This window comes from Phycomyces blakesleeanus (genome assembly GCF_001638985.1).
Source record: "Phycomyces blakesleeanus NRRL 1555(-) unplaced genomic scaffold PHYBLscaffold_3, whole genome shotgun sequence".
NCBI lineage: Eukaryota > Fungi > Mucoromycota > Mucoromycetes > Mucorales > Phycomycetaceae > Phycomyces > Phycomyces blakesleeanus.
In genome coordinates this window covers 2,222,971-2,249,638 of record NW_017265136.1, presented here as the reverse complement: position 1 = coordinate 2,249,638, position 26,668 = coordinate 2,222,971, and the positions used below count along the sequence as shown (strand labels likewise).

Below are 26,668 nucleotides of genomic sequence, written 5' to 3'. Positions count from 1 at the left end.
TAAAACTCACACGCCCAATGACCTGATATTCAACAGCTGTACAAAAAAGTTGATGGCTCTTTAGCTAATCAATCTCGGGTTTATAATTTTGGAAAAGATAATTAGTCTGAAAAAATCATGCTTTGGTGTCAATGTCTAAAGTGGCCTGCTTTTAGAGCTAAAGCCGCTAAACAGGACCACATCTTTCGGCTAATGCTATATATGTATGTTTCAATTACATAATAAGCTCCCCATATTAATTTACCACATGTATTCAGCATTAACATTTCATAAGTATGTCTGTGCGTGTCCGTGCGTGATGTCTTTATGATACACCCAATTTGTTCTTGGTTTCCTTGAATGTGGCTTAACTTTGCAAAATTATAACCCAGTGTGAAATCGTCTCAAAATCGTACTTTATACTTACACAAATGGCTAACAAAAAATCAAACAAAGCTGTTGCAGGCAACAAGAGACGTGGTGATAATAATATCAACAAGAGCGCATCAAAACACGCAAAAAAACATGTTGAAGAGATAGTTCAAGAAGTAAGTTTTATTTTTTTACTAACGATTAAGAAATTGAAAAAGAAATTGACATGATCACTTTTGATCTAGACACAAGTAGTAGAAGAAATTCAAGGTAATTGTCTCTAAAGATCCCGGCCAAACATTAGTTTCATTCAAATGACTGATCTAATCTCATTACAGAGCCTGCAGAAAAGACCAGCGGGGGACTGTTTGATGATCTTGATGAAGAAATGGATTCTTCTGTCTTAGAACAAGTCATACAGCAAATCGAAAATAACGATGATGATGAAGAGGAGGAAGAGGAAGAGGAAGAGGAAGAGGAGGAGGAAGAGGAGGAGGAGGAAGGGGAAGAAGTGGTTGAAGAGGCTGAGGCCGAAGATATTGAAGAAGATAAAGAAGAAGAAGATACACAATGTTCAGAAGCTCAAAAGAGTACAAAGAAACAGTTCAGAGACCATTACATGACCAAGATGACTCAGGCGTTTGGAACTGACTTAGATACAATTCGACAGGTATGAGAAATTAATCTATTCTTGAGAGCATACGTTTATTTTTTATTTAATATCTGAATAGGAACCGAGCTTTGACACAATGCGCTTGAATATCTTAATCAGCTCCCTGGAGGCTGGTGTGGATATCTTTTCAGATCTGGAACAAGACATTATTTTAGCAGAAGCAAAGGAGGTACAATAGAGCACAAACAAACAAAAATAAAATAAAATAAAATAAAATAAAATAAAGTAATAGACAGCATTCATCTCATTTAACTACAAAAAGAAGAGATCCGTATAATATCCGATAACCCAGGTTACAATTGGTGTGGACAGACTAAAAGTTCAAAAAAGGCGAAAAAAAAGAGCAAAAATCAAAGTCATATTATTGAACGAAAGTTTTAATTTATTTTGCCCTTTTTTTTTTGAAGGTTCAAAAAAGGGGGGAAAAGGGCAAATTTTTTAATCAACTCTAATTGGCTTAGTCTTCTTCCATTCTCATTTGGATTGAGAAGAAGAGCATGCTTCTGATGAAAAATATGTGCTATAAGGTGCAAGGTCTAGAATAACTTGCAATAGGAGGTTTTCGCTTAATGACAGAGACGACATTATAGGCACAACTTTGAACTATTTTTTTTTAAAAAAAGATGTAAACAGTCATAAATTAGTCTGTCTGACTAATTTTAGGATGAACTTGTTTTGTCCTTTTTTTTGCCCTTTTTGAACTTTTAGTCTGTCCACACCAAGTGATATTTTATCATGTGCTATTATATCGCTGCTCACAACAAAGCTTATATAGTTTGCCAGGACTAACTTGTCTATGTGTCGGACATCACAGCAGTAGTCAGTTTTAAGTCAAAACCTAAGTCACCGGGTTAATCTGTGTAACTGATTTTGTACCAGGAAAAAAATAATTGACTATGTGGGGAAAGGACCTTATTTTTATGCTTTACACTTTAGATAAAATAACGACTATGATTTTTTGTGAAAGTTCTTTTCAAAGGGGTTATGCCTCTTCCTTTATATCGTCTGACATCAGCAGCAGTCCCAATTCGTATAATCACATTTGTGCAAGCAAGGTGTCAGATATATTAAGAAGAGTCACGGATCGAGCGGACCTTGCTTTAAAAAAAAATGGACTATTGATTTTTGTTTTCTTAGCCTTTCTCTGCTTCATTACATTATGCGAAACCTTGTTGTCTTTGGTGGCTCATCCCATCCCGAACTAACAGACCTCATCTGTCGCCGTCTTGGTATCTCAGCCGGAAAGACAAAACTCCAAAAATTCAGTAACAATGAGACTAGCGTGGAATTAAACGAGTCTGTGCGTGAGCGTGATGTTTACATTATTCAGTCTGGTTGTGGTCATGTCAATGACAATCTTATTGAACTTCTCATCATGGTCAATGCCTGCAAAATTGCCTCGGCGAAGCGCATTACCTGTGTGGTATGATATATGATATATGTATATATTATGGCCACAATTGACTCTGATAAATTCTTTATATCATCAGATTCCATACTTCCCCTACTCTCGCCAAGCTGATGTACCTTACAAGGCTTCTGGTGCTCCTCTAGCTAGATTGCCACCTGCAACTCCCCAAGGAGAACCCCCTCAGCAAAACACAGAAGATCTCTCTCAGCAACTCTTAAAAAAACTCACCCTTGCAGCAGCTGGGCAGGAGACCAACAAGGAAAAGGCCCCATACCGTGAATGGGTTGCACGATCGGGCACCCTGATTGCTGACCTTTTGACTTGTGCCGGAGCTGATCACATCATTACTATGGATCTTCACGATGCTCAGGTAAAATTAATCTCTGGAAATAGTTTTTTCTATAAAAAAATGAAAATAATAATGATCCCATTACTCGATATTTCATTGTCGGGATTTAGTTCCAAGGCTTTTTCGATTGTCCCGTTGATAACCTGCGTAGTTTGCCTTTGATGATTAAATACATCCGCCATCAAATTCCAAACTACGAAAATGCTGTCATTGTCTCTCCTGATGCCGGAGGCGCCAAGCGGTAAGTATTAATATGATATAATATAATGTAATGCGATACGCGGTACAGTACGGGGTCAAGTGACAAAAGGTGTATGTAGTGCAACTTCTATTGCAGAAAAACTTTGCATGGACTTTGCGTTAATTCACAAGGAGCGTCGCCAAGTACGATCGGAAAAGGCTGAGTTGATTCTGGTCGGAGATGTGCGAGGAAAGGACTGTATTCTTGTCGATGACATAGCCGACACTTCGTTTACTATCACAAAGGCCGCTGCTCTTCTGCGCAAAAAGGGCGCTTTGAAGATTTACGCCCTTGTTACCCATGCAATTCTCTCCGCGGGTGCAATTGAGAATATTGAAAGGTCGACAATTGATGAAATGGCTGTCAGTAATTCAGTTGTTTCTCAAAACCAGAGAATCACCAGCAAAAAGATCAAGGTGTTTGACGTCGCACCTATTTTCTCAGAAGCAATAAGACGTATTCATTTTGGCGAGTCTTTGTCGATGCTCTTTGACCCCAACCACGCAATCGTTTAATGGAACGCCTTTTATAAAGAAAAATACACCGCATTGCATTCTCCTTATTTTTTTTTAGAGACAAACGTTGAGGAAGAATTGTATTTAAAGTCATGCAACAGTCACCAAGGATCCTCTTTCTTCTCCTTTTTGTTGGTTGATGGGTACACCATATTTCGTTTCAATGTCAATGAAATACTCACTACTCGGTACACAGTCTCTCTAAAGATCCTCTCTCTCCTGACGCTCGTCGTCCAGAACAGTGCGCTCATTCTTGTAATGCGCTACACACGTGCCAGTGTAGAAGAAGATGGGCGTTATCTGGCATCTACAGCCGTACTCATGAGTGAAATTATAAAGACTATTATTTGCCTGGGATTTCTTTATGCCTACCTTCCTCGTAAACAACGCTCATTCACCCAACTAATGGCAATGTTGCATCGTGAACTAATTGTTCAATGGCGTCAATCAATCAAGTTTTCATTTCCTGCTATTCTTTATCTAGTGCAGGTACCTTCCTTTTTTGGCCCCCTAAAAATAAATAATTCCTTTGTCTAATTGAGTACATTTCACAGAACAATCTTCAGTACATTGCAGCAACACATCTCGATGCTGCTACCTTTCAGGTTACTTATCAGCTCAAGATCCTTACGACTGCCTTATTTAGCGTTACAATGCTGAACCGAAGCTTATCGCATCGCCAGTGGTTTGCTCTTGGGTTACTTACTTTTGGTATCGGTCTTGTAGTCTTACCCCGAGGCTCAAGTTCCATTGAGGCTGGCGAACCTACTCTTGGTAACCAGTCAAGTGTACAGGGTATTTTGACAGTTATGATAGCATGTATGCTATCAGGGTTGGCAGGAGTATATTTTGAAAAGATCATCAAGGCACCCGCTGTACGACAGGCCCCATCTGAAGATGAAGAACGCCAAAAGGAAGCTAAGAAAGAAGATCATGCCAATGCAGAAGCCAGTCAATTATGGATTGGAAATATACAGCTCTCGTTCTTTTCTGTTATCTTGGGACTTGTGTTTGTAGTAGCACTCCAAGACGGACCAGTAATTCTAGAAAAGGGATTTTTTGCAAACTACAATGTCCTGACCTGGGTCGTTATTGGTATCCAAGCCTCTGGAGGGTTAATTGTTGCGCTGGTGGTCAAACATGCCGATAGTATTCTGAAAGGATTTGCAACAAGCATCAGTATTCTGCTGTCTAGTCTCATTAGTGTGTGTGTGTTTGGAACCACAGTTTCAAGTTTATTCATTTCCGGCGCACTATTAGTTATCTACGCAACTTATTTGTATGGTCTTCAGTAATATCTTGACCAAATGTATTCAAATAAAGTAATATATATATGTGGGTCTTTAATATTAGTTTCAAAGATAATTTTTATGCTACTAGAGAACCCGTTATCGAGTAAAAATTCTAAATCTTTGCCCATTATTATTTTAAGCGGCTAATTAATTTCCAATGAAAAATTCCAAAATTTTACCGTGGAGGCCATTTAGTTATGAATTGGAGTGAAAAATTAGTGAATTCCCAAATTTTCACTCCATCCCATATCTAAGTCTTTAGTAGAGATTGAGCTTATTTTCCCCCTTCAAAACCAAACACAATATAATCAAGGAAATTTTATATACATCTACTTAATAGAATAAGCCTTGAAAGTCAAGTTTATTAAGATGTATTTCTTTTATGTTTGTCACAGTACTTATGTTTTCATCAACTGTGGTTGTTGTTTTTTTTTTTTTTTTTAATTATTTTTTAGCAGTCTTGCAAAAAATCGCATCCCAACGGGTTCTCTATTCATGCAGTAAAAAATGGGACTTTAGTTTTGACAAACCGCTGTGAATGCTCTAAAAGAAACAAACTATTATTATTTTTAGGTTAAATAGTTTATCAAATGTCAAACCTTTTTAAGCATGTAGCCGTGAGAATGCAATTAATAAACTTATTTAAGTGTTGTAATATTTAGATTTATTAGAATACGGAACAAATGTTTGGATTAGTTATTATTTGATCTAAAGACTATATAGCCTACTATGTCTTTGCATGGAAAGTAGTAATTTTTATCTAAAATTTTGTTATTAGAGGCATTTACTAAAGGTGATTTACCAAAAAAAAAAAAAAAAAAGTTGGCATAACCATACTCTTCTATCTATTTTGGATCAAAATCAGTGGCGATAATTTGTTACAGAAACATAACATAAACTCAAGATCGTAGTGAGCCTCATTGCTATATCACAGCGTCTTTATCTGTGTTAGTAAAAACTATAAGTTTATTTTCTTTAGCAAATGCCAAATTATTCCATAATAAAGAATTATTTATTGTAAGCCCTAACTATTCAGATCTTACCACAGGTCATGGTATTGCTTGTCAAAAAGTATACTTTATATTTGAATTATTAGCCAAAGTAACCATTTTTTTACTAAGCTAGTTTTCTTTTAAATAGAAAAAACATAATGATTTTGTCCCTACCCCTTGTAGATTACTCCTTATTATTTTTATATTAGGATCTGTGGGAAATATAAAATTGGATTTGATTGAATTTTCGGATTTCAAATCTCAGTGCAGCTACGTTTTTTTTAAGTGAAATAAAGTAAAATAAAAAAAGTATAAAATTACCAACCCTGTGTATTACTTTTCTTTCTCTTTTCTATCTCCCTCTCTCACTTAAACTATGAGTATCACAAACCCTTCCCAGTCAATTCAGAAAGGAATACATCCTGGAGTTCAAACCAATGCCCCTCCTGTTGCTTCTTCAGATATTGGCTTTTTTCAGGTGAGAGATATATATATATAGCTTATATTTCGATAGATAATGATTAATGATGTTGTTAAAACTGATGTTTCTATGTCAATGCCTTTGCTTAATTATTCAGAGCCCACCACAACTTACAAACCAATACGAAGACGATCATGTCTTGAGAAATATTTTGAAGCGTCGTATTCCTTCAGAAATACTGAAGCAAATAGAGCCTGATCTGTATAACCTTGGAGGGAGAGTAGTTGGAGGTAAAGAACGAAGCTTCACGTGAAATCAATAAATAGACATCCAGGCTCTATATAAGTCACCACTCTAAATAAATAAACAAATAAATTGCTGTACGTGTGTAGATATTGCTCTTATGGCAGATGATGCTGATGAGCCAAATAACTACCCCCGCCTTCGTCAATATGATGCTTGGAACAGGTAGATTGAAAATCAATTGCTTCTTAATATTTAAAATAAACTTTTTTAATTTCTTTATTTTCCTCTTTTCTAATGTTTCTATATAAAAACAATTCTCTTAGACGAGTTGATGAAATCACTGTTAGTCAAGGCTGGAAAGATCTCAATACAGTGGCTGCAGAGGAAGGGCTTGTGGCTATTGGTTTTGAGCGTCAGTTTAATGAGTACTCTCGCCTATATCAATTTGCAAAGCATTATTTATTTTCGCCTTCCTCGGCAGTATTCTTGTGTCCAATTTCAATGACGGGTAAAATTCACGACTACACTATACTTCACAACAACATCTGTAGTTAATTTGCGATATTCTTACCTGTTTTTTTTTCTGATAGACGGTGCTGCACGTCTAATTGAACTTGTTGATGATGACAATCTAAAGGCGGAGTTTCTACCCCATCTTTTGAGGTTTGTTACAGTAACAAACATGTGATAGATCTACTCACCTACATGTGCAACGCTAGCCGCGACCCAAAAGAATTTTGGACAAGTGGCCAGTGGATGACTGAACGTCCAGGAGGCAGCGACTTGGGTAACTTGTTACTTGAATGTTAAACAAACCGCAAGAACTAAGATTACTCACATATTTATATGTATATATATAATTATATTTTCTTGCAGGAAATTCGGAGACATTGGCCGTTTTGTCTGATCCAGAAAACAACATTTGGGACATCAATGGTTTCAAGTGGTTTTCCAGTGCTACTACAGCAGACATGACCATGCTACTTGCACGTACTGTGGATCCCAAAACTGGGCTGGTTACAAAAGTAAGGAGAATATATATGTACATACGTATATACCTAACAAATTCAAACTGTCATTTCCGAAAAAAAAAACTTGAATAGGGTACTAAGGGACTATCATTATATGTAGCCAAGATGCGTACACCAGAAGGAAAGATGAATGGTGTGCGTGTCCACAGATTAAAGAACAAGTATGGTACAAAGGCACTGCCTACAGCTGAACTAGAATTAAATGGAATGAAAGCTCAAATGGTAAATAAACTTTATGTATATATATATACAAAGTCTATAGGAGCACAAAATGAGGTAGAATAACAATTACGGATTTTTTTTTATTATTATTATTATTATTACTGCTATAGATTGGTGATATCGGAAGAGGTATCCCCAAAATCGCAACTATTCTGAATATTACCAGATTATACGCATGCCTGGGCGTTGTTACAGCTCTTCGTCGTTCGCTCGCTATCGCAAAAGACTTTGCCACAAAGCGTCAGGCAAGACCAAAAAAATGAAAATAATTAGTGTATACTTGCATAGAGTATATATACATATATTCAAGCTAAACCAATTTATATTAACTCCTAATATTATAATGATTATCGCAACAGGCGTTCACAAAATCGTTGTCTCGATTGCCTTTGCATATAACTACGTTGGCTACCCTTGAGATGACTTCTCGAGCCAGTACCCAGATATTGTTCTATGCGGTTGAACTATTGGGCAGAACAGAATGTCTTGAAGGTCATCCGGGATACAAGCAAGATAGCGAATTGCTGCGTTTCTTAACCCCAATTGCAAAAGGGTTTGTGTGTAAAATCGGACTCGACTGCTGCAGTGAGGCTATGGAAGCAATCGGTGGACAGGTATATATATATATTATACACTGTGAATTATTAATCTAATCTTTTCAACCGTTTCTTATTCTTATTCATTAACTTCTTTATCTAAGGGTTATATGGAAGAAATTGGAATTGGCCGTCAATTGAGAGATGCCCAAGTGAATACTATTTGGGAAGGAACGACTAATGTAATGGCTATGGATGTCTTGCGAGTCCTAAAAGAGACCAAGGGTCGTATACTCAATATTTTTGCATCAGTAAGTTCGATTGTTGCCATTATTATTTTGAGTATATATATAAATATAAATATATTATGTATTTTAGACAATTTTAAGCAAGATTGAAAATTCTGTTTCTTCGGATCCCGAGAAATTCAAGGCAATTGGATCAATTATTAAGGATGCTTTGGAAAATACCCAAACATTTGTCAGGCAAACTACCGATTCTACCCAGTTAGAGGCTAGTAGTCGCCAGCTTATGTTTGCTCTGGGCCGTATATTGGCAGGCACTCTGCTGCTCGAACAAGCTTCCTGGGCTGTAGCAAATAGTATTTCTGGTGCTCAAGAAGACGTGACAGTTGTACGTCGTTGGTGTACTAGCAATAGTTTTGGCGAACCTATCACAGTCTTGGATAAAGATAGTCTATTGGAAGGTAATAATTATTGTTATTGCTAGCATTTTAGAGGAGTAGTAACCCAGATGACTAACCATAAAATAAAATCATATTTCAATTTTAGAGGCAAAAATTGTATTTGGTTCTCAAGCCAAGCTCTAAATGAAATCGAATATCAAGTTTTTTTTTTAAAAAAAGACCATGCTTTTATCTCCAACAATCAATAGTAATAGCAATAAGAAACAAAAACAAAAAAAAAAGAGCTAAAAGTGTCCTATGTTTGCTATGGTGGTAGTAGTTTGAAAGAATTGTTGTTTTTTGGAACTTTTAGTATGTCCACACCAAGTGTCATGTTAAAGATGATGATCGTTCCATATTTGATTCTGAGTACAGTAAAACACACTTGTAAGGCGCATTTTTGGGATAGTTTTTTTTATGTATAAAAAAAGAGGGCCTGGATGTTTATTATGATCCTTAATAACCTAAGAACACTTTTCTGTGCTGTTTATTTGAAAAGAAGATGGATTCATAACAGTCAGTAACTCTTAAAAATGCGCCTTGTATATTGTCTCTTAACGGATATAATTGGTAAAAATTGTGAGGGGTGGGTTAATAATGTTAAATATATTGTTATACTAAAGGGTGTAGTATGTTTCAAAATGATATATTTCTCAAAGAGCGTGGGTAACAACTTGAGAAGATAACTATATACATCAATGGGAAATTCTGGTCACAACTGATCCACAGGATAGTATAGGCTCATAGCCACTATTCACAACAATAAAAATAAAACAAAAGTGGTTAGCAAGGGTCTAAAAACAAAGCTTTTTTTTTTGGTTTTTGTATTTTATTTTGAAACCTTGGTTACAAATATGATAACCTTAAATGTCATTATAGCTTTATAGCTTTATAGATATTGCACTATAATTATACCACACATTGATTATTAATACCTGAATAAAATCAGATCAAAAAGATGAAACGTATATATAATGTATATATTTATTTTATTATGTATATAAAATAATAGAAAGGATGAAGATGGTAAAGAAGAAGACAATGTAATGTAATTTAATAAAGATATATATCTGAGGTACATAAAAAAGAAAAAGAAAGAAGGGAAAAATTATACCCTCCCCTTCTCTATCTCTGGCCTCGCCCCCCTTTCTTTTTCATATATTTCTCTGTCTAAAGAAAAGAAGAAGAAAAGGAACTTGAAAAAAAAGGCGAGTTTGTGTGTATGTGTTGTATGTACATTTAAAGGTAGGCCTTATCCAAAGCCTGCTTGAGATCGTTGATCAAATCCTCGACGTTCTCGATACCGACCGAGAGACGGACAAGGGTGTCGGTGATACCCAAAACGGCACGATCTTCAGGGCTGACCGAACCGTGGGTCATGACAGCAGGAACCTCGATCAAGCTCTCGACACCACCAAGAGACTCGGCAAGGGTGATGTACTGGAGGTGACCGAGCATCTTGTTGACGTTATCGAGGGTGCCCTTGGTGCGGAAAGACACCATGCCACCGAAACCCTTTTGCTGGCGCTTGGCCAACTCGTGCTGGGGGTGGGAGGCAAGACCGGGGTAGATGACGGCCTCGATGTGCTCGTTCTTCTCGAGGTAGGCGGCAATGGTCTTGGCGTTCTGCTCGTGGCGCTGCATACGGATCTCGAGGGTCATCAAGCCACGGCGGGCAAGGTAGCAGTCAAAGGCAGAGGGAACGGCGCCCATGGAGTTTTGCATGAACTGGATCTTCTCGTAAAGAGTCTCGTCGCTGGTGACAGCAACACCCATGACAACGTCAGAGTGACCGTTGATGTACTTGGTCACAGAGTGAACGACGACATCGGCACCAAGGGAAAGGGGGTTCTGGAAGTAAGGGCTCATGAAAGTGTTGTCGACGACCAAGTAGGCACCGTGGGCGTGGGCAATCTCGGCAATAGCGCGGATATCGATGATGCACAAGGTAGGGTTGGTGGGTGTTTCAATCCACACAAGCTTAATTCACACAAAGAACACGTCAATAAACAAAAATCGAATAATAATAATAATAATATATATATATATAAAGAAACTCCCTCTATCTCTCTATAATTTTGCGGGGGAGACGTGGTCTTGTTATTATTAATATCATTATTAATATTTACCTTGGTGTTGGGCTTAAAGTGCTTCTCGATGTTCTTGGCAACGCTCAAGTTGACAAAGGTAGCCTCAACGCCGTTCTTGGAAGCAACCTTGGTGAAGTAGCGGTAGGTTCCACCGTAGACATCGTTGACAGAGATCAAGTGGGATCCGGCGCCAAGAGTGCTGATGATAGTGGCGGTAACGGAAGAGCCAGAAGCAAAACCAAGGCCGTACTTACCACCTTCCAGAGCAGCAACAGCAGTCTCGAAACCGTTACGAGTAGGGTTACCTGAGCGGGAATAATCATATCCCTATTTAAGAGTGTGAGTAACAGACCCCGTGGGAATATATATGGTGGAGTTTTATATTAAGCAAATATATGTGTATATATATACATATTATATAATTTTTTTAAAAAAAAAAAGCGTTATCTTACAGAGTGGACACCAGCAGCAGACTGCTTGAAGGTGGTGGAAAGGGAGATAGGGGGAATGACAGCCTGGGTGACAGGGTCGGGTTCCTGGCCAGCATGGATAGCGCGAGTACCGAAACCGGTGGTCTTAAGGTCGACAGGGCTCATGATTGAAAAATAAAAAATAGAAAGAAAGAGAGAAAGTAAACAAAATGTTTGTAAAAAATAAATAAAAAATCAAGTGGATTTATAAGTTTCCTCGCCGTCACTCCGCTGTCACGAAGAAGCTCAAGAAACTAACGAAAAAAAAAATGCAAAATCGGGACGTTTCTTTTTCTTATTGGAAGCATAAGCACGTCAATGAAACACCATAGCACGTCAGCCAAACCAGTCGAGACTTCTACTGGCTCAAAGAAGACCAAGAAGACAAAGCCAGCTCAGGGTACAAAGGTCATTGCACCCAAGAAGGCAGTACCCGTCCTCATTGGCAAACCCGACGGTCCCGTTCAACCCGATGAGGATGTCGATGCTTACTCAACCAAGATTGGCGGTCTTCCTGTATGTCCTTGGAAGATCTCTTAATGAGGGTGGGGGAAGAAGTGCTGACTCATCCAACCTGTACAATTTTATATTTATATTTATATTTATATTTATTTATTTATTTATATTTTTATTTGCTTATAAATTGAACAGGTATGGCTCAACCCTGATCAGCCACCTTCTGTAAAGGCATGCACCTGTCAAGTATGTGGCAGTTTTATGTACTTGATATTCCAAGGCTATGTTCCCCTACCAGATTCACCTTATCATCGGGTTATATATGTCTGGGCATGCAACAAACGCGAGTGTATGAGAAAAGATGGAAGGTAAAATAAGAAGTAAAAGAAAAAAGAAAGAAAAAACCCCCCCAAAGTAACAATAATACGGATACTATTATACTATCGATCTCTTATTAGTTTCTCGGTAATTCGATCACATCTGGTAGATCCCGGTTACTTAAAAACCCTTAGACAAAAAGAAGCCAAGAAAAAGGCTGAAGAAGAGGCCAAGGCCAAGGCCAAGGCTAACCAAAAGCAACCTTTTGGCGTACCTGCTGGGTTCCAGTTGGGAGATCTCTGGGGTGCAAGCTCGTCTTTTTCGACCTCAAACGCAAACGCAAACTCAAACTTAAGCCAACCGACAGCAGGTTTTGGACAATCAGCCAACAAAACACCAATGTTTGGAGCATTACCTGCTGTTTCGAAACCTACAGAAACATTGGCCGAAAAACTGTCCAAGATGTCTATCCAACCAAAACCGCCCGTCAAGGCAGCAGAACCCAAGAAACTAGATGAGATTACTAATCCTGTGGATGTTTCGGTCCTACCTCATTTCCCTGGTCACTATCTCTACATCGCAGACGAAAATACGGAGAGCTATGAGACATTAGGGCTTGACATGAGCCGATACCAACAATATATTGATATGGAGGCTGAGATTTTGGCTATGAATGATGAAGATAGTAATGCCGCTGCTGAGGAAGGAGGTACTTGGGCAGGAGAGACCTACGAAAAGCAGGCATTACCGAGGGGAGTGGACAAGGAGTTCAAGAAGTTTACCGAGAGAGTGGCGTGCGAGGCCAATCAGTGTGTGCGCTATGACTGGCAAGGCACGCCCTTGTTCTATAGTAAATTACAACCAGCTCAACAACAAATGGCATCAAGGCCCTGTGGTCTGTGTGGCGCACCACGGATATTTGAGTGTCAGTTGATGCCGACCATTCTGTCACTGTTGCCTACTACAGAATATGCCGAACGTGATCAAGTGCCAGATCCAACTGCCAAAAAAGTTGACCGGTGGAGTATTGGAATGGAATTCGGTACTCTATTAGTGTATGTATGTTCAAAAGATTGCCACCCAACAGATGTAGAACAGCCATGTCACATTCCAGAAGTAGCCATTGTTCAGTATGAAACAGATTAAAAAAAAAATTAAAATGTAGACCTTTTCTTTTCTTTCTTTTTTTGGTTATTACTGGTGCAATTTTTTTTGCTGTTGTAGCTACAGCTATTTGTTTGTTTCTTTGTTTGTTTTAGAGGAAGAAATGGCAATATATAAAAAAATATATAAAAAAATAAAATAAAAAAGTAAAATAATATAAAATAAAATAAAAATAGTATAAAGAAAAAGAATTGTTTAAAAAAAATTGTTTACAATGTGGTGAGTGGTGGAGTGAAGTGGGTAGGTGAGTGGGCAAATGGAAGCAAAGAAGAAAGGAAGTATGCGATAAAATTTTTAGCAAAGAAAGAGTATTAGAATGTACACAAAATCATCCTTTTCTTGTATATAGATATGTCTTTTTTTTGTTTGTTTTTTTGGTTCTTTTTGGCCGGTTGTTGCTGTTCTGATGAGGATGATTATGATGATGGTGTTTAAATAGGCATGCCTTCGGTCATGTTCAACATCAATTGGCCCAGACAACGCTTGGTGGCCACATCGTCTTTGAGGGCTTGATGGAATGTAGAATCTCTTAATGGCTCTGGAAGGCACTGGCGCAGTGCTTCGCGCGCTCTACAAGGAAAAAAAAAGAAGAAGAAGAGTGGTGGAAAACATAACAATAAGTAATCTTTTGTTAACGATTTCCTTCCTTCCTAATTAATATATTACCTTGGGTTCTCTGACAGTCTCCAGTAGCATCTAATGACATGCTTCAATAAACGCATTGCCTGGGTTTCCACCAACTGATTAACCATATTGTGAAGTACAGTAGCGACAGCATAGAATCGTTCATATGTTTGACAGATGTAATACTATCACACCCCATTTAGTATCCATAGTATTATTCTCATTCTCATTCTCACTTTTCTTCATATACCCACTCACCCACACATTTACACTATCACATTTGTTACGACCCCTCCACACACACAGCTTGTTGCCCCCCCCCCCCCCTCCTTTTTTTTATATACATATGTCCAATATACACCAACTCAACTTACCAGTCCTGTCTCATCTACCAAGATCTTTTGTACAATAAAAATAGCGACTGTCTTGGACAGCTCGCTACCTGTTTCCATAATACGCAAGCAAAGAGGGATAATCTCGGTTGACAATAAAAAGCTAATAACCTCTGGATTGTCATTCTACTCAGCAAACACACACACACACACACACACAAACATACAAACACAAAGCATATGTATGAGAATTGATTACTCATCTTACTGAAAATACCAGAAAAAAAATCTACACAATATACCTTGACCAATGCACCAATGACACCCAGGCTTGTGAGACGGAGATATTCAAAGGGTCGGGTCTTGCTAGTGGTATTGAGGAAAGGGTAGAGATAAAGAGGTATATGGGCTGTAAAAGAAAAGAAAAAAACAGATTATATATATATATATATATAATAGACAGCAAAATATAAAGAGGGGTTAAAAAAAAAGTCGAATGAGCCCACTAATTCTCCCCTTCCTCTTCTCTCTCTCTCCCCTTCATCTCTCTTGTTACTACAGACACACAGATCCATATCGAATACCGAATCAAGACTATCGCACAAACACACAAGCATATATATATATATATATATGTGTGTGTGTGTGTGTGTGTATAGAGAAAATAATAACTTACCATGTAAGAATAGAGTACGGGTTTCGTTGTGGTTTGCAACACATTGGAGTAACGCCAGTGCATTACACACTCGGTTGGATGCCACTCCATTGAGGTTAGGTGGACTCAGGAGAGGGTAGGCCGAGACAATTTCTTGAAGAAGGACTGACATGACGCCTAATATGTATACGATATAGAGATGAATGTAGAGGTAGAAAGTTATTTATAGTGTATTATGTTGGTTGTTATAAACACACACACACACATATATATATATATATATATATATAAACTAAGCACAATACTGGCACGATGTCACTTACCATACGAGTACCATAGCACTAGGGCAAGATCCTCGTATTGTTCACGTTTCTTGCTGAGGTCCAAGAGGGCTTGTTCCCTCAGGTTTGGGTTCAAGAGGTCCAATACAAGTGGATAGATCTTCTCTTCATCCAAATGAGCCATTTTATGCTGCACACGATGATCCTGCTGCAAGAAAGGAAAGTTTGCTGACATGCCACTCGGGAGGATGTTTTGCTGAGCCACCTGGGCATTGGTGTTCATCAGTGACGCGTATGCAGCAAAGGGATCTCCACCTCGACCTGCATTGCCTACTGTTCCAGGTGTACGCACGGACATGCCAGGATGCAAACCTTGTTGCTGCTGTTGCTGTTGCTGCTGTTGCTGTTGCTGTTGCTGTTGCTGTTGCTGTTGCTGCTGCTGCTGCTGTTGCTGTTGTTGTTGCTGTTGTTGTTGCTGTTGTTGTTGCTGCTGCTGCTGATTTCCCATCATTGTAAAATGTTGTGAAAGAGGGTTTCCATTACCAGCGCCTGCACCGGCCGACTGCAGTACAGCTGCGAGTGGATTAGACGCGGTTGCAGACAGTTGCGACTGTTGTTGAAGGTATTGATGAAGTTGTGAGTTGGGATGCATGGATGGAAATAAAATGGATAGAATAAAACAATATAAAAATAAAATAAAATAAAATAAAATATAAATATATATATATATCTAAAAAGGATTGAAAGGGTTAAAGGGTTAAAGGGGAGTTTCTCTCTCCCTCTTACTCTTCCTCTTTCTCTCTCGTTCTCTCCCGTTCTCTCTCGTTCTCTCTCTCTCTCTGTGTGTGTGTGTGTGTTTTATATAATGTATATATTTTTATAATACTACTTTTACTGCTCAGAGTAATTTTTTTTTCTGGTTACCAAACTTCCTTTGTGGATTTACTTTGGCTTTTTGTTTTATTTATTTTCTGGGTTCTATTTCCAGTGCGTCTTTCTTTATTATTTCCTTCTTCAGACGATTTATACTCTATGATTATTGATATTTCTAGTGCTTGTTCTTGTATTGCTAGAAGCTGTGGCAGTAGTAGATTATAATTATAATTATATCTATAGTTTGAGATTTAATAAAATAGAAGCACAGTCATATGAAGGCAGTTTGTATAGAGAGATATGTACGTAAGCTTTGTGACGATTGAATGAGACGCACAAATGCTAGATTATTCACACTACTGATCACATGACCTGTCTTTTTTTCTTTTCTTTTATTTTTTTGGCTATGACGGCATTTTTTGGTTTTTATATGTTTTATTTTTTTTTATTTTTATTGTTATTGTTATATAGTATATATACAATGAAGAGAAATAAGGAAGAGAATAAAAGAAATTCATTTCATTTCAATTCAATTTTAGAAAGATATTTTTTTTGAGAAAACTGCCTAGAGAGAACAGAGCCTGATAATTATTATTTTTCTATACATGTTGTTTGTTTGTTTATGTGTTTAGTTGTCTTATTGGTTGAGCTTGCGCTTGACTTCATCAACCTTCTCGCCTACTACGTGTTTGGCCTCCTCAACCTTTTCACCCACTACATTCTTGGCCTGGTCATACTTCTGTTCGGCTGTCTTGGAGGCATCCCAGGCAGTACCCTTTGCGCTGTTGAGGGTAGACTCCGCGTCCTGAGTGGCACCAACTGAGTCCTTGCGGATCTTCTGAGCACCTTCCTTGATGGTATGCTGTGCCTTTTGAGCACCTTCCTTGAGAGTATGTTCTGCCTTTGTGGAGCCTTCCTTGATTGTGTGCTCAGCCTTGGTGGTGCCTAGTCCAACAGCAGCCTTGGCCTTTTCCACGACTTGCTTGACTGCCTCAATAGGGCTCTTTTCCAAAACACTTTCAACTTCGTCGATACCCTTGGCAAGAGTCTGTCCAGCCTTGAGGTTAGCCTGTTGGCTTACAGTCTTTGCAGCACCAACAACGCCCTAATTGGATTGAATTGAATAAGCAAATATGTATTTTTATTTTTATTTTTCTTACCTTTTTGGCGTATTGGTCTTTGATTTCAGTTGCTTTGTGGGCAAGGTCTTCGACAGTCTCGACAGCCTTTCCAGCTCTCTCTCCAGCCTTCATATTGACTTTGTGTCCAATGTCCTTTGCTTCATCGACAACATTCTTATTCTATGGTTTGTTTGTCTTGACTGATTAGTAAACTTTTCTTTAAAGAAAGAGAGAGAGAAAAAAGAATGCTAATCGATACTTACTTGTTGAACGGAGACGTGAAGAAAGGCAGTAGGAACTGCAGGCTTAAGAAAAGATACAACTGCTGCACGACGAGTGAGAGTGAGAGTAGAGGCAATGAGAGATGTGTTGATAGGAGACATATTGAGTAGTGTTATTATTTTAAAAAAAAATAAGGTAAAGAAACAAGAAGAAGAACAAGAGTTTTGTGTATGGTAAAGAGAAAGAGATGGTTTTCTTGACGCGTATTTATACTCTATGCTTTGATATGATTTTAAATTAGATTAGACTCTAATTAGATTTTAATTCTTTCCTTTTTCTGTTCTTCCTTCTTCTTCTTTCCTCTTATTGATGCATTAAAAAACGAACGTATTGTTTGATGTCATCATTACACAGCATAGATCGGAATGACGACTGACAGGTAAATCAAATATACATCCACTATGGCCACACACACATTAACACATTCACTATGGGCACATCAATTATTTAATTTTTATTATATATTTTATATTTTATATTTATGCTTACAATCTCTTATAGGCCGATGTTTCAAAATATCTTGACAAAAAAAGAAAACGTTTCAACTTTTTTTTTTTTGTTAATGTGGCCACCCCACTTTTACCACCAAAAAAAAAAAAAAAAGAAATGACTTCAAACCCCCCCTTTCCTTTCCTTATAATTTTCTCTCTCTCTCTCTCCAAAAGTGGACTGTGAAACTTGGTTTTCCCTTTTTCCGTTTTTTTTATTGGTGGTGGTAGTAGTGTACCTGTTCTACTCCTGCCATTTCTTCATTACATTTCCTTGTTCTTCTTTTTATATATATATATATATATTTATTTATATTTACAATTGAACATCACACACATGGAAGCTCATCCGACCGTACCATTAGCCAGTCCTACTCCGAAAACAGCAGAACAAAAGCAGTCTGACCAGATAGCTTATAGAGATCTCGTCATCTTTGAAGAGCGTTTACGAAGCAACATGACAAGGTTACTCCAACGCAAGAAGAAGTTTGAAGGTAAAAGATATTAAACTATAACATCTAACCACCAAGACAAAGACAAGTTCTACAATAGAAGAATCCCCCTTAGTTCTTTGTATTGATATATTATTTTAAACTGACATATTGCATGTATACAATATATCTTTATGATAGCCCTGTTGTGTTTTCTTCTCTGTTGTCTGACGTACTTCTTTTACGCTGTATTTGTTGATCCTAGCAAGGTAAAACAAAACAACAACAACAAAAATAATATCTGTACACGTTTATATATATATATATATATATATATATATATATAGCATGATCATTACAAATTATATAAGAATAAGAATAGATATTTAATTAATTAATTAATTGGTTGTTGCTAATATGATTATCTGTTTGTGGTTCTAGTTATTTGTCTGCCATCTCATAAACACAGTCGCTCTTCTTGCATCGGCAGGAAGTCTTGTATTCTTTTATAGATCGGGGATGTATTCTGAAAAGATCCTCTTTGCATCCCAGTAAGCAACTCTGAGTTATCTCTTCTCTCACTAAAAGAAACCAAACCAAATCAAACATTTTTTTTTTCTTTTTTTTTTGGGTACTTTGTCTCTTTGGTAATTTTCTATAGGTTTGTTCCACACTGCAACAGAGCGCTACAGTCATTCAACCTACAGTTCAGTCCACGTAGTCGGCCTGGTGAGGTTGGATTCTACAGCAAAATCCCAAAGCAATTTCAAGATGGATTTGAAGCCTATCGTAAACACTATTATGCCCGTAAGAGGGCCCGGCAAGCAAAATCAAAGCAATCTTGAACGTAAGATTTGCTTCTTTATATACACAACATTTTTGGTTTTCTCTTCTTCTTCTTCTTCTTCTTCTTCTTTAAATCATTATTATTAATTATTAATTATTACTATTACTATTACAATTACAATTACCATTACCATTACCATTTTTAATTTATATTATATATATATATATATATTTCTCTTATTATTCCTCTTAAATATATACATACACAATTACCACAAGAATCATTCCATCAAATTTTAATGAATTTATTATATAATATAATATAAAAGCATCCGATGTAAAGAAAAGCCAAAATCAAATCAAATCAAATCAAATCAAATCAAATCAAATATAATATAATTTATATATACACCTTTTTCTTTTACAAGGCCTAGCAACCAACCAAGTACATGGCTACAGATATGCATCACACACAGAGAGAGAGAGACAGTTATATATAGCTATATATATATATATTAATAATATAGAAAGATATATTGATAAACATGCCACTCAAAAGTCAGTAACTCGTCCACCAAAACTCCAATCGCCATGCTTGAGAGGTTCATTCTTTGGTCCATTGACTTCGCCTGTCTTTGGGTTGACATCTCCTGTGAATTCAGGTTTCAATGTTCGAGCATCGTCATGCAAATCCCCCTCGGCTGTGACATCTCTCTGTTGCTTTTTGCGAATCAAATCAAGCATTTCTTGGTGTTGTTTCTTGTTGCCAATAGGTACAGGAGCAGGTCGGTTCATAGACGAGTATCTTCTAACAATTCGTAGCATTTTGTTTTCTTTCTTTATTCTTCAAAAAAAAATTAAAAAAATATTTATTTATTTATTTATTTATTTAATGTGTGTGTGTTGTTATATAATTGCATGTATCCTTTTTTGTTTTAACAGCTTTCAACTAATAATAAAAAATAAAAAAAAAAAGGATGTGTTGACCTTTTAACAGTCACAATTTAACCCTTGTTAATGATTGGATGATTTTGTTAGGGTATTGCATTGACATGGAATTGTATCAATCGCTAATTATTCGGGCCAGACACTTTTCCTCTCGGGCACGACGTTTCTCTGGAGCACTACGTTTATTGAATCTCCGCCTTTAACCATTTACCGGCCTCATAAAAAGTGACTTGTTGTCCGGCATCCAGCAATTTTATCTGGTCCCTAACCACCCAAAATAGTTTATATGAGTAAAATCAGTCAATCAAAATATAAATAATTTAATTCATGAATAAAGTACATATTCATTTAATATAACGGAATTTCTAGGTGTACTTAAGTAATAACCATATTAAAATTTCTATTTTTTTTATGCAGTATATACAAAATATACAATTTGTAAACGTCGTGCTCGAGAGGCAAAATGTCGTGTCCTAAATGTGGCGATAGAATAATTGTGTTCAAGAAAACTGTTGATGCAATATTTTACTTATTGAAAGTAAAGCTTCTATAAGTATAATTATAGAGGTTTCTAGAATTTTACTTTACATTTTAAAGAGTTCATATTCAATGCAATGTCTTTTTTATTGTAGTTCTCATGCAATAAACGCACAATATAAAATAAATAAATAAAAATTGTGACCACACCTATTTCTGTAAAAACACAAGATCTATTTGGTTCCCGTCAACAAATCATATACCTGCTGTTGCTGATGAGTCATTTTTTCACGATTTAACTTGAGACATAAATCATATATTTTCATTTTATGTGATTTAAGTGGAAAAGATTATAATCCATATAATTTGCATTTTTTTCAAAAACTTTCGTAATAGATATAAAGGTAATGAAGCCTTTTATGCCTAAGAAAGTTTGCATAGCAGTAAAGCTAATATATTTTTACAAAATTCATGTTTTTACTTTTTATTTTTTATTTTTATTTCTTCTGTAAAAACTCTTTCTATCATTTCCTTGCAACATGTACATGAGATATTTTATCAAAAATACAAAAAATGAAAAATATTCATATAAGACCAAAAAAAGTTTTTAATTACATATATTCAGATAACATATGAATCCAGTAAAAGTTTCATAGAAAACAAATGAGAAAAAAAGTGATTCTACAAGCAAATACAATATTTTATTTTATTGAAAAAAGCAAATTTTTGAGATATTACGTTAGTTTTCTCATGATCGACCCTTTCAATTCAACTAAAAATCCTAGAACACATACATATGTCTATACACTACTTGGATCCAAAGTTATAGAGAGCCAAGACTTGAATTGATGAAATAAATAGATGCAAATGCATAATATAACATATTCGAAGATAGTTTGGCTCGATCTGTGTAACACCATCCGATATTTATGATTTTTAATTCGCTGGTTATAAGTGTAACTCGAAGGGTAAAGTACTTCCCACGAATGATCTCTAGGAAAAAACAGAGCGGAGAGCCATTTAACCCACAAGTGATAGATAGCTTATGTTGATGCAAAGAAACAAATTGATAAGATTTATAAAGATTTAAAAAAATTGTCTAGCTAATAAAATATAAAAGCAAATGAGTAAATAAATAAGAAAAGATCTAGCTAATAAAATATAGGTAATAAAGTATAATTAAAAGAGTAATAAAATAGAAAAGAATATCGAAAAGAAATTATTTTGGAGTAAGATCAATTGGTTGATCTAGATCAGAATGGAGAGAGAGCATGGCATTTCTGCGGTCATGCTTATTAAATTCTTTGAGCTTATTCCAGTAAGTATCAAAGTTATCATCAATCTTATTTCTGGCACAACCTAAAAAAAATAATTCGGGAACGGTTGGCCATTTTCTAGAGATATTACGGGAAAGGTCAACTGTTGTCCAGTGATTACTGTTAACATGATTAAAAATCAGAGGTTGTCGTTGTTTGGTTTTGTTGTTGGGAAGGGCGAATGGGAGAAAGGTTGTTGAGGGGGTGTTGGGGTTGTCTGAGTAGACGCAGACTGGTCGTGTATATGTGTCCGCAGCTAGTTGAGCACAGTCGGGTGTGTTAAACCACATACTGGCATCTGAACATACTGGGATGAAGTTGGTGTTGGTGTTGGTGTTGCTATAATCGAGTTGAGAGCCATGTTGAATGATTTTTCCTAGTTGGCTTGTGTCAGTGCCAAAGGTATTTGTGTACAATGTTTTGTATTTCGGCAGGGCGGCTAGCATATCCCTTTTTACAAGTGAAAACTTATTTTGATCTTTGTAGATCAAGTGGGCAAGGACCCGAAAACCACACCACCCGTCAGCAGTAGGGCTAAACCCACCCTTGACATCGTCGACCATCTCATGAGAGACAGGAAAACCGGGCTGGAATTTGACCCTCTTGCCAACAGAGGTGCGATTATCATACTGGTAATCTTCTAGGGCGGTGGCGGGTCTTTTGAACCCATTTTTTTTGGGGGGGGGGGGGCATCGACTAAAAAGTATATAAGTATAAGACGATAGTTCTCTTTATGGATTCAATTACATTGTAAAATAAGAAAGCATATTACCTGGGTCGAGAGGCTCTTGTTTTATTTTTGTTGTTTTATTTTTGGTGGCATCGACTAAAAAGCATATTCGTGTAAGACGACATCCCTCCACATAAATTCAATTAAAGTAAAATAAAAACACATCTTACCAGGGTCAAGAGGCTCTTGCTTTATTTGTTTTATTTTGTTTTTGGTAGCATCGACTAAAAAAACATGAAAGTATAAGATGGGAATCCTTTCTCATAGATTCAATTACATTGTAAAATAAGAACACATCTTACCTGGGTCGAGAGGCTCTTGTTTGTTTTTGTTTTGTTTTTTGTTTTTTGTTTTTTGTGTAGCTGCAGGCTTTCCCTCCCTCATTTTAGCTCTCAGTCTAACCATTGTCTTAAGGCCAGCCTAGTATTTCAAGATACATATTAATACTTTGTTATGTTATTTTTTTTATCTTACATGACCAGACGAAACACTGATCTTCCTCCAGTTTGCCCGACCAAAGTCTTTGGGAAGGTATTTGGGACGTGCACCACCCTTTCTTCTGCCAGGATATTTAATTTTTTCTGGGGCTTGAAAGTTAATCGAAGGGTGCCCAGTTTTGCCTTCGAATTCAGAAGTAACCTTCTTGATCTTTTGAAGGAGGTTGGCCACTTGCTGGCTGCCCTCACAAGAGCGGAAAAGAGCCTCAAGCTTTACAATCTCTTGCATCCACTCTTCTGGTCTTTCCTCAAGCTGGAAGTTTTCCCGACAAGTGTTGTCCCTTGGCTTTACATTACGAGGATCAATAACCCACCTTTCAGGGATATCAGAAATATAGATATCCCTTCCAGCAGGCAAAGAATGGCGACAAGGTAGACCATACTGGAGCTTGTTCATGAATTCACAAACAATACTGCTTTCACATTTCAGTCAAGCCTCTTGGTCTATTACCAGTAAAGCTCGCTTTGAGACCTTCATTAGCAGTCTAGACAAAAGCTTGTTTCGTCCAACAAGAGGGTCAACCGTGGTAGATTCCCTGATCTCCACATTCCGGAAGTCTCTCTCAAGCCTCTCGATATATCTTGAAATATTTTCAAAGGCGAGATCCAGAGAAGCTATTGCAGATATACCTCTCTTTAAGGCTTGATAGGCACTTTCCACTCTTTGAGATGTTGTGCATCCAAAATGCATTATCTTCTGAGTAAGATAACCTGCCCACTTCTCTTGGCATGTAATCCACCTGTCATGAAAATATGCCGAGACTGGCGCTTTCACATTGCCATTTTCTACTTCGGAACCAGCAGATACAGCGTTGAACTTATTCAGCGCCCAGTCAAACTCCTTCTTACTTTTGCTATGGATCATATTGGATATATATCCCGTCAGCTCTTCCTTTTTTTATACCGAGCCAACTTTTCCCGAAAAAGCCTTTTCCACACTATTCAGCATGTGCCAGTAACAAAGCAGCTTGCTGTTGTTCGGAAACACAACATCAAGAGCGTTCATAAGTGCAGCACACTTGTCTGTCACAAAAACTGTGCTAAGAGCCTTGTCTTCAAAAACAAGTGCCTTGAGTTGCTGGAGGAACCAAAGATATGTGCCTTGCTGCTCGTTAGAGACCCAGGCAAAGGCAATGGGAAACGATTTGAGGGTTTCTCCTCCGAGGTTGTGGATACCTTCCACGCAAATCAGCGGCATTGACAAGTTATTGGTAGAATATGTAGCATCTACCACCATAACTTCTGAGAAGCGACGAGCTCTCTCCATCATCTTCTGATTGGTAAAAAACACCCTCTCCAGCGAATTGTCCCCGTTTACATCATAATGCACCTGGTAACCTTTTGCTTCCATCATCTTAACAAGTCCAGTACCCGCATTCTGGGCAACAGGGGCAGAAACTCGAGCAAAGGCAGCCTTGATATTGTTGATATCGCTAACGTACAGCTTATGAACATCGTCTTTTTCGTCTGTGATAGCCCTTTGGATCTCACGAGTCTTGGCCTTTGTCTCAACAAGTTTAGATATCTGCTTGGCGTCTTCGGCAGTAACTCTCGACAATCTGCCTTTCAGAGTCGATTCCAAGCATTTGTCATCAAGAGGATGATTGTGATAGCTCTCCATTTCACTAGAAGCTTTCAAGGGAAGATATCCTTTGATTCATTTCTTGTAAGATAGCTTTATCATGTAAGGACATCCGGTTTTCGAACTAGGGCGGATTTTTACGCGATCGCAGTCTTCAAGTTTATGGGTGTTTCTATAGTGACCACCCCTGGCGCACTTTAAGTAAACCCGGGTTGGTTTACGGTCTTTAGTTGCAAGAGTGAAGTTGTTAGCAAGTGCATACTCCTGCATCTTAGAAATAGCCACAGTCATGTTGGCATAGCCATTGACTGGTGTAGTGGGAAAGTCTTGTTGAACGGGATAATATTCATTTCCGTCGATAAAAATTGATTCTTTATTGATAGTATTCATGTTGAAGTGATTTCTATTGAGCGATTGTTAACATCGTTTTTACAAATACTAATTTGTAATGATAGAAGTAGCACTCTTGTTTCTTCTGATAAAAACACTATATTATGTAAAAGATGTCTAATTCTTACAAGATGAGTATATAAAAGAAAAGAAGGTTTTATAATGGGTCTTTCACTAATTTCTTCAGGACACAACTTTTTTTTTACTTTCAGGTACTCTGTTACCATTGAAGGCCGGACCATAGTCACTTTTCAGGAGTCCGGTACACAATTAAAATCGGTGTTTAGAATATTTTTAGTACTCTATAGAAACGTCGGGCCCGAATAATAGCTGTTGTATCAATAGTTTTCTTCACTAAATATATATATATATATATTTAGTGTTCTTTTGTGTTTTCAAGATTTCTAAGTATATTATTTGGCCAAGGTTGTTTGCATTGGACAAGGAGTAGACAACACCAAGAAAAACAAAGGGTTGCAAGGAAGGGAGGAAGAAAGGAAGAGGGGGATATGTGGGTTTGTTCAATTGGGTAATCTGTATTGATATTGTTATTCTAGGAAAAAAAAAAAGAAGAAGGAGAGGACGGGTAGATCTATATAAACTTTTGTTTTTGTTTTTTTTTCTACCCCCAATTCTAATCTTTAGCTTCTTTCTTTCACATAAAATCTCCTCTTTGGAAGATGAACTACTTGCTTCAAAGAACAGCAAGAAATGTATATATATATCTATTAAGCTAATAGATTAAATAATTGAATAGTTAATAATTGGGTATCATTGACATTCAATTCTCATCTAGGTAATCCCCCTTTTTTCTTTATATATACAATAAACAAGTATTCATACAGGAGTTAACTTTTTATACAATTTGTATAAAAAGGAACTTTCTCTCTTAATCTTTCTAAGACCCAAAAAGAAATTGTTATAATTGATACAATTTTGGCTTGGGTTTTATTTTATAGCAAAGAAATAAGAATAGATAATATGTTAAGAATCTAAAAGGCTCTTTTATATATATATACAATCTATGTATATGATGTATATCACATCCCTTGCCTAAATTTGCCTTGCCTAAATTTGCCTTGCCTAAATTTGCCTTGTCTTGTCTTGTCTTGCCTTGCCTTGCTTTACATTACCTTGCCTTTTTATTTATTTATTTATTTATTTATTTATTTATATTAATATTATTTTTGCACTACAAATAAATAAAAAATTATTATTATTATTATTATTATTATTATTATTATTATTTTAAACCTTGGTTTCTCTCTCTCTCTCTCTCTCTCTCTCTTTCTTCCTTATATCTTATCTTAATATATATATATTCTTTATTAGATACACTTCACAACTCTTTTATTCATTCATTCCTTCTCCTTTTTTTTAATATATAAAGAA

At 36.8% G+C, this 26,668-nt stretch overlaps 10 protein-coding genes across 10 annotated transcripts; 5 read left to right on the top strand and 5 right to left on the bottom strand.

Annotated features, from left to right (window-relative positions):
* Positions 1 to 2,183: 2,183 nt before the first annotated feature.
* PHYBLDRAFT_122196 (hypothetical protein) lies at positions 2,184 to 3,586 on the top strand (the record flags this gene model as incomplete). Its single annotated transcript, XM_018428856.1, has 4 exons — positions 2,184 to 2,447; positions 2,515 to 2,805; positions 2,895 to 3,025; positions 3,105 to 3,586. The coding sequence occupies 4 exons, from the start codon at positions 2,184 to 2,186 to the stop codon at positions 3,538 to 3,540; spliced, it is 1,122 nt and encodes a 373-aa protein (XP_018296862.1). The 3' UTR covers positions 3,541 to 3,586.
* A 212-nt stretch (positions 3,587 to 3,798) lies between these two features.
* PHYBLDRAFT_176892 (hypothetical protein) lies at positions 3,799 to 4,879 on the top strand (the record flags this gene model as incomplete). The annotated part of the gene is made up of 2 exons (XM_018437828.1): positions 3,799 to 4,029; positions 4,095 to 4,879. 2 exons carry the CDS (start codon positions 3,799 to 3,801, stop codon positions 4,833 to 4,835), a joined length of 972 nt encoding a protein of 323 aa, XP_018296861.1. The 3' UTR covers positions 4,836 to 4,879.
* Positions 4,880 to 6,190: 1,311 nt separating this feature from the next.
* Positions 6,191 to 9,206, top strand: PHYBLDRAFT_176891 (hypothetical protein). The gene is made up of 13 exons (XM_018437827.1): positions 6,191 to 6,302; positions 6,403 to 6,535; positions 6,638 to 6,713; positions 6,815 to 6,999; positions 7,082 to 7,154; positions 7,211 to 7,278; positions 7,368 to 7,516; positions 7,595 to 7,744; positions 7,855 to 7,989; positions 8,104 to 8,358; positions 8,445 to 8,591; positions 8,659 to 8,986; positions 9,072 to 9,206. Exons 1-13 carry the CDS (start codon positions 6,201 to 6,203, stop codon positions 9,107 to 9,109), a joined length of 1,839 nt encoding a protein of 612 aa, XP_018296860.1. The 5' UTR covers positions 6,191 to 6,200; the 3' UTR covers positions 9,110 to 9,206.
* Positions 9,207 to 9,943: 737 nt separating this feature from the next.
* Positions 9,944 to 11,651, bottom strand: PHYBLDRAFT_176890 (hypothetical protein; the record flags this gene model as incomplete). The annotated part of the gene is made up of 3 exons (XM_018437826.1): positions 9,944 to 10,945; positions 11,095 to 11,382; positions 11,508 to 11,651. 3 exons carry the CDS (start codon positions 11,649 to 11,651, stop codon positions 10,205 to 10,207), a joined length of 1,173 nt encoding a protein of 390 aa, XP_018296859.1. The 3' UTR covers positions 9,944 to 10,204.
* Positions 11,652 to 11,843: 192 nt separating this feature from the next.
* PHYBLDRAFT_62423 (hypothetical protein) lies at positions 11,844 to 13,445 on the top strand (the record flags this gene model as incomplete). The annotated part of the gene is made up of 3 exons (XM_018440969.1): positions 11,844 to 12,041; positions 12,177 to 12,349; positions 12,440 to 13,445. 3 exons carry the CDS (start codon positions 11,844 to 11,846, stop codon positions 13,443 to 13,445), a joined length of 1,377 nt encoding a protein of 458 aa, XP_018296858.1.
* A 449-nt stretch (positions 13,446 to 13,894) lies between these two features.
* Positions 13,895 to 15,539, bottom strand: PHYBLDRAFT_107523 (hypothetical protein; the record flags this gene model as incomplete). Its single annotated transcript, XM_018428002.1, has 6 exons — positions 13,895 to 14,033; positions 14,130 to 14,272; positions 14,462 to 14,605; positions 14,713 to 14,828; positions 15,096 to 15,251; positions 15,398 to 15,539. 6 exons carry the CDS (start codon positions 15,537 to 15,539, stop codon positions 13,895 to 13,897), a joined length of 840 nt encoding a protein of 279 aa, XP_018296857.1.
* A 1,113-nt stretch (positions 15,540 to 16,652) lies between these two features.
* On the bottom strand, positions 16,653 to 17,796 carry PHYBLDRAFT_185364 (hypothetical protein). The gene is made up of 3 exons (XM_018439066.1): positions 17,613 to 17,796; positions 17,389 to 17,529; positions 16,653 to 17,333 (listed from the first exon to the last, which is right to left on the bottom strand). Exons 1-3 carry the CDS (start codon positions 17,730 to 17,732, stop codon positions 16,866 to 16,868), a joined length of 729 nt encoding a protein of 242 aa, XP_018296856.1. The 5' UTR covers positions 17,733 to 17,796; the 3' UTR covers positions 16,653 to 16,865.
* Positions 17,797 to 18,456: 660 nt separating this feature from the next.
* On the top strand, positions 18,457 to 19,395 carry PHYBLDRAFT_140870 (hypothetical protein; the record flags this gene model as incomplete). The annotated part of the gene is made up of 4 exons (XM_018430471.1): positions 18,457 to 18,613; positions 18,752 to 18,819; positions 18,992 to 19,101; positions 19,212 to 19,395. The coding sequence occupies 4 exons, from the start codon at positions 18,457 to 18,459 to the stop codon at positions 19,393 to 19,395; spliced, it is 519 nt and encodes a 172-aa protein (XP_018296855.1).
* Positions 19,396 to 19,711: 316 nt separating this feature from the next.
* PHYBLDRAFT_185363 (hypothetical protein) lies at positions 19,712 to 21,087 on the bottom strand (the record flags this gene model as incomplete). Its single annotated transcript, XM_018439065.1, has 5 exons — positions 19,712 to 20,169; positions 20,496 to 20,548; positions 20,718 to 20,793; positions 20,873 to 20,918; positions 21,025 to 21,087. 5 exons carry the CDS (start codon positions 21,085 to 21,087, stop codon positions 19,889 to 19,891), a joined length of 519 nt encoding a protein of 172 aa, XP_018296854.1. The 3' UTR covers positions 19,712 to 19,888.
* Positions 21,088 to 21,980: 893 nt separating this feature from the next.
* PHYBLDRAFT_163905 (hypothetical protein) lies at positions 21,981 to 23,533 on the bottom strand (the record flags this gene model as incomplete). Its single annotated transcript, XM_018434891.1, has 5 exons — positions 21,981 to 22,773; positions 22,850 to 22,862; positions 22,978 to 23,031; positions 23,110 to 23,227; positions 23,282 to 23,533. 5 exons carry the CDS (start codon positions 23,531 to 23,533, stop codon positions 21,981 to 21,983), a joined length of 1,230 nt encoding a protein of 409 aa, XP_018296853.1.
* Positions 23,534 to 26,668: the final 3,135 nt, after the last annotated feature.